The sequence below is a fragment of the Myotis lucifugus genome, unplaced genomic scaffold (genome assembly GCF_000147115.1).
Source record: "Myotis lucifugus unplaced genomic scaffold, Myoluc2.0 scaffold_115, whole genome shotgun sequence".
NCBI lineage: Eukaryota > Metazoa > Chordata > Mammalia > Chiroptera > Vespertilionidae > Myotis > Myotis lucifugus.
The window spans coordinates 1,694,000-1,700,363 of NW_005871163.1; the positions used below are offsets into that span (position 1 = coordinate 1,694,000).

At 50.3% G+C, this 6,364-nt stretch overlaps 1 protein-coding gene across 1 annotated transcript in view; it reads left to right on the plus strand.

Annotated features, from left to right (window-relative positions):
- Positions 1 to 5,440, plus strand: part of UBAP1L (ubiquitin associated protein 1 like) — a 14,987-nt gene extending 9,547 nt beyond the window's left edge. Inside the window, exons 2-3 of the mRNA XM_014459774.2 lie at positions 3,585 to 3,686; positions 4,584 to 5,440. Of these exons, the coding sequence (XP_014315260.1) occupies positions 3,585 to 3,686; positions 4,584 to 4,718 (237 nt within the window). The 3' untranslated portion in view covers positions 4,719 to 5,440. The remainder of the gene's footprint in view (positions 1 to 3,584; positions 3,687 to 4,583) is intronic.
- Positions 5,441 to 6,364: the final 924 nt, after the last annotated feature.

Sequence of the window (6,364 nt, forward strand, 5' to 3'; positions counted from 1 at the left end):
TGAGATGGTCAGACCTTTATATCCCTTCATCAATCAGGAATTAGGGATGTTAATATTTAGTAAACACCTTTTTTTTTGTGCCAGTCCCTCAGTCTGAGAGTATACAATTAGGTCTTCTCAATTCTTCAAGGTTGCTGTTACTATCCTCACTTTGCAGGGGGCACAGGCTGGTTAGCTCGGAATCTTTGTTGTTCAATGCTTTTCTCTCATTTTCTGTGTGAGAACCTTTCAGGGCAGCACCCCAGGCTCATCTGAGATTTAAGAATAGATCTAAAGTTGCCTCCACCTTCAGCTGCCACTGAAAGCCAGGACCATGGCCAAGGAGCTACACCGAGGATTGTGAGGGGCCAGGTCCACAGAGGGGGCCCTGACATGTCCCCCCAACCCTAGTCTCTAGGACTGGTGACGAGGCTGAGGCCTCAGGCCGTCGCTGTGAAGATCTGAAGATTAGTTGGAGCCAGCAGAGGCACTGGCCTCCCTGTGGGTGGCCTGGAAGAATCCCACTGTATCAGGAACATTGTGTTTCCAGACATAGGCTGACCACCTGGCTGGCCGCCGGGTCTCTGGGTGGCCGTCCTCCCCGCTGGGCAGTCAGGGGCTAGGCCCCGAGGGGTGGGCCTGAAGGGCCATTGGATGACTTCATCTATCCTCCCGCACCAAGTTAGTATTTTTCTCTATTCTCTGAAGTTCCTCCATTAACTAAGAAACTCCTTTGGGTTCAGTTTCCTTCTCCTCTTGAAACATATATACTACAGTACATCCGTTATGGCCAGAGACGGCTCACAAGGTAGGACATCAGGCGACCTTCACTTCGAAGAGCCAGGGAGAACGAAGGAGACACAGAAGATAAGCTTTGTCCATCGCTCCTTCCTTCCTTCCACAAGGATCAAAGTGCCCACTGACTGCCTGCAGGACACATGGGTGGCACATGTGAGGGCCCATAGGCCAGGCCCAGACTTGCCATATGACTCCAGGCACATCAGGGCGCCTCTTTGAGTCTCACTTTCCCTATTCACTGAATGGGGTGCGGGGGGAACATGTGCTTATAGACTTGTGGGGGCCCCATCCTGGGGTCTGAGGTAGGCCTGGTGGCTTTTACAGTCCCACAGGCCCCCAAACTGACCAAGCAGCAGAATCTTTACAAATGCAGATTCCCAGGACCTACCCGGGAGGGTCCCCATCAGTGGCTCTGGAGTACCCTCAAGAGCCTGTTATTTTCAAACACCTGTAGATGGTTCTGATATGCAGCCTGGCATGGGATCCTGTAGTCTGGACTAAGGACAGCTCTACCTTGAGTAAGTGGTCCTCAACCTTGGCTTCTTTTTTTTTTTTTTAATATATTTATTGATTTCTTACAGAGAGGAAGGGAGAGGGATAGAAAGTTAGAAACATCGATGAGAGAGAAACATCGATCAGCTGCCTCTTGCACACTCCCTACTGGGTATGTGCCTGCAACCAAGGTACATGCCCTTGACCAGAATCGAACCCGGGACCCTTGAGTCCGCAGGCCGATGCTCTATCCATTGAGCCAAACCAGTCAGGGCAACCTTGGCTTCTTATTAGAATCCCCTGGAGAGCTATAAGAGTCCAGTGCCCAGGCGGCACCCCCCAGATCAGAGATTCTGGAGGCAAGAAAAAATGGTTTATGGGTAGTTTTAAATATATATATATATATTTTTTTTTATTGATTTCAGAGAGGAAGGAGAGGGAGAGGGAGAGATAGAAACATCAATGATGAGAGAGAATCATTGATTGGCTGCCTGCATGCCCCCCACTTAGAATCAAACCCGAAAACCCAGGCATGTGCCCTGACCGGGAATCGAACCATGGCCCCCTGGTTCATAGGTCAACACTCAACCATTGAGCCATGCTGGTCGGGAAGTTTATGGGTAGTTTTAAAACTCCCAGGTAGCTACAGTCAACACTAAGGCCAAGATCCATTGCTGTGGATGAGCTGAGAGATGAGGGAGATCTCCCATCTGCCGTTGCCCCCACTCCAGTTTTCACCTTCAGGAATTCTGTCTACTTTTACACTCAAGCTCCTCCTCTAGTAGTGGCCCCACGATGGACAAGGCCTTAGCTCGAGATTAGGTGATCTAGGCCCCAGTCCTGGGACCCTGGGCAAGCTGCCCGCATTGCCTGGACCTCCGTTTCCTCAGGTGTGCAAGGAGGGCTTGGCTGGCTGGTTTTCCAGTTGTGCTCAGAGCAAGGTCTAGGTGTCCTGGGGCAAGTGCTTGGACGGTTCAGAAGCTGAAACCATTAGTGTGTATGGTCCATGCTTCCTGCCTAGCTCTGAAGGTCTGCAGAAACCCAGCCTCTTTCTTCTCCACTTATACCCACAATTCTTATGGTCTGGCACTAACTTCATTTGACACTGACTCCCTATAAATTCTGTTTTGATTGTCTGGGCCTCATGATTTCCAGTATCTGGTTTATCTCCCCCACTGAGCTGTGAGCTCCTTGAAGGTGGTTCTTAATTCACGTTATAAACACAGCATGTATTTATCAAGCTCCTTCTGCCTGCCATGCTGGGTGCTGGGACACAGTGGTGACACAACCCTTCCCTCATGGAGCAAAAAGCCAGTGGATGAGAAAGATGAGAAAGGCAGTAGAGCAGTTACAAAGTTGTATGTGCTGTGGGGCCACCAAGCATGGCACCTTAGAAACGGGGCAGAGAGGATCCCCAGGTAAGAGGAGTGAGGCTGGCCTTGCTGAGGGGCCTAGGGGGCTGGGGGAGGAGCAGAGGTGACTGACAGGCAGGAACAGGCCTTTGAGCCCTGGTTGGGAGGCAGCACTTCATCCTGAGGGCCAAAGCAGCCCCCGAGGACTAGGCAGGAAGTGACCAGAACAGGTCTTCAGCCCTGTGAGGTCCACTCTGTCCCTTCCCCTTTCCAGCATGGATGGAGGTCTGTTGCTTAGTGGGGGCTCATGAAGTCCTGGGTGGCAGAGATGTATGTGTCTAGGGGTGGGGTGGGGGTATACAGGTATGGATGGCACCTTCATACAGGTAGGTGCTCACCAGGGAGGGTGAGTAGGCTGGGGTGGGTAGGGAGTGAGAAGAGACCCCTGTGTTGCAGGCCTGTCCCACTCCCCACTTAGCTTCTGGGAATACCTTAGCTCACCCTAACAGCCCCTTTCCTGGATCCCAGCCCCTAGTTGGGGATTGTTGCTGTCTACCTGTCCACAGATCTCCAGAGGTGGCCTCTGCTTCTCTTCTATTGTTCATGGGGTTTCTGGGGCCATGTCATGTGTGGTGGATGCCTAGTCAGCTGGCCTGAGCTCAGGACTTACTGAGGTCCTTGGGGTGTCTCCTCTACCCCATCCACTGCTCCTGCCATTCACCTTTAAAAACAAACAAACATGTTTTCATTGATTTCAGAGAGGAAGGGAGAAATAGAAATAGCAATGATGAGAGAGAATCATTGAACAGCTGCCTCTTGCATGCCCTTTGCTGGGGATCAAGCCCGCAACCCAGGCATGTGCCCTGATCAGGAATCGAACTGTGACCTTCTGATTCATAGGTCGATGCTCAACCACTGAGCCACCCATCTTATCCCCTCCTTCTTTGCCCCTTTCTGGCCCAGTTTCTCAGCTACCTTAGTGCCTGTGATCGGCTGCTGCGGCAGGGCTACGAGGAGGGCCTGGTGGAGGAGGCCATGGAGATGTTCCAGTTCTCTGAGAGCCAGGTCAGCCGGCCACCTGCCTGAGCCCCGAGGCAGAAAAGGGATGGGGTATACACATGAGCCTGGTGTGCAGGGACACGCGGTGCCAGAGCCAGCCTGGGGGTGACAGGGAGAGAGCTGCTTGCTCAGCCCTGGGGAGCAGACAGCCCAGGGAGACGAAGCACAGAAGGTGAGGGGATGAGGTGGGGAGGAAACCAGAGGCAAGGCTTTTGTATTATTTAACTGAGTCAGCACACGTGTTATTGAATGCGCTCTCCTTGTTAGACACGCAGACAGAAGCCACAGGCAGCACAAAGATGCTTGAACTCTCTGCTCAAGGAGTTGGCCGTCTATCTGGAATCCAGAATATAGGCAGCTGTGGGCCCAGCAGTACCTACTGTGTGCCCGATGAATATGACCTGTCCGTGCTCAGCAGCTGGTTCAGGCTCGAGAGCAACTCTTCACAGAGGCTGATGAAGGGTCAGAAGGGTGGGAGAAATAGAGGAGGAGGAAGGAAGAAAAGCAGGGATGTTTAAAGTGCTGGTGCCAGAGGAGGAAGGGGGACCAAAGCTGTACTATGTGAAACCTTGGCAGAGTTTGGGGCCTGGCAGAGACCCTGGGCTACACATCCTCTGGGCACCAGTATTTGACTTTCCTCTTCCGGCCCCAGCCCCCAAGCACAGGTAGTCAGGAGAGAGCCGGAGTGGGGGAGTAAAGCCAGGACCAAGTCAGTGGCCAGGCTGGGGCCTCCTTCCTTGGCCCATGTCACCTCACAGGTACAAAGGAAATGCAGGTATGGCCCAGGATCAGGTTTACCTGGCCTGTGAGGGCCACAGCTTTCTGGGAGTAGAGGACACCAGGGAGGGGGCTCCCCAGAGTAGAGGCTAAGCCTCAGTGCCCTCTCTGCCTTCCCTTCCTCAGGCAGGGGAGTTTCTGCGCCTCTGGGAACAGTTCAGCGACATGGGCTTCCAGCAGGACCGGATCAAGGAGGTGCTGCTGGTCCATGGCAACCGCCGCGAGCAAGCCCTGGAGGAGCTGGTGGCCTGTGCCCAGTGACCACTGGGGCACTCTGCAATGCCCAGCATCCCAGACCTGTGCTAAACCTGGCAATCCAAGTCTACAAAGCAATGCATGCCTGTTGTAAAAATGCAACAATACCAAGGGTGGGAGCAAATACAATAGGGGAGGCAAAACTTCACCCATCTTGGGATTTCAGCTAGACCAATTAATAAGAGAAAAACAGTTTATTAATATATACAGCACACATTATGTGGGAGAACCCTCCGTGAAAAGTAGCTGAAAGCAGGGGTTTAGAACTCTGGCTTGTGTAGCATCAACAAAGAACACATTTGTATAGGAATAACAAGACAAAGGAAATCAGTTTTAGGCTTCCAAAAATGACAAACTAGGAAGGTAAATAATGGGAGGGAACTAATGGAGTACGGCTCACTTGCGGTATCTCCGGAAGGATAAGAATCAATCTCAAGAAAAGGAGAATTTATATCCTGCCTTTAGACAGAAAAGAGAGAGGGGGAAGAAAAGCTCTTCCTGCATTTGCTGCTTCTTAATTGCCTTCAGCTCGAAATAACATTTTTATGTCAAAGAAACATATTTTGGGTGACATTCTGGCTTCCTTCAATACCCAAAGAATCAGCTAAGAGTTGAAAGTGGGGAGGGGGAGATGGCAGGGTGTGGATAAGGAGCTGTGTTTTCTCACACAAACCTTGTAAAACTTCTTTTATTTGATCCTTTAAATTGTGTGCTTTGATTTAAAAAAAATTAAAGCAAACAAAGAAAATGATGAGCAATTCTTTTGGGTCTTATCGGCTCCTGGTCTTTTTGTGGAAATAACATCTAACTGTGGGTCCAAAGATCTAATTTCTGATTGTGGTTCAGCTGATGACTGGCTCAAAGCTTTTTTGGGCCTCAGTTTCCCCAGGAAAAGAAGAGAGATTGGACCTGGCTGCTATTCATAAGAATCCCCTGGGGAGTTTGTTAAAAAGTTCCAGGCCCCACTCTTGGAGAATCTGACTCAGAAGGTCCAACTTGGTAGCCCCTAGGGATCTGTTTTCTTTTTATAAGAAGATCTCTGGGATTGTTCTTTTAAAATCTTTGTTTTTAATCTGCTGTTTGTTGTTGTTGATTCTCTTCACCCATTCTCCCACCTCCCATCCCCTGGGCCCACCTCTGGCAACTGCTATTCTGTTTTCTGTATCTATAAGTTTAGTTTTTTATTTTTTGATTTCACATATGAAACCATATGGTATTTGTCTTTCTCTGTCTGACTTATTTATTTAGCATAATATCTTTGAGGTCTACCCATGTTGTCACAAATGGCAAGATTTTATTCTTTTTTATAGCTAATCTAGAGGCCCAGTGCACAAATTTGTGCACAGGTGGGGTCCAGCCAGCCAGGGGGAGGGGACGCAGGAGGTTGGCCGGTCAGCCCTGCCACCTGGTCGAACTCCCAGTCAAACTCCCAGTCAAGGGGACAGTTTGCATATTAGGCTTTTATTATATAGGATAATATCCCATTATATATCCTATATAATATTCCATTATGCATCCTACATAATAAAAGGCTAATATATATATTCCACTAGAGGCCCGGTGCACAAAAATTTGTGCACTCGGGGGGGGGGGGGGCCCTCAGCCCGGGCTGTGGCTTCTCGCAGGCTTGGACCCCTCGGGAGATAACACCT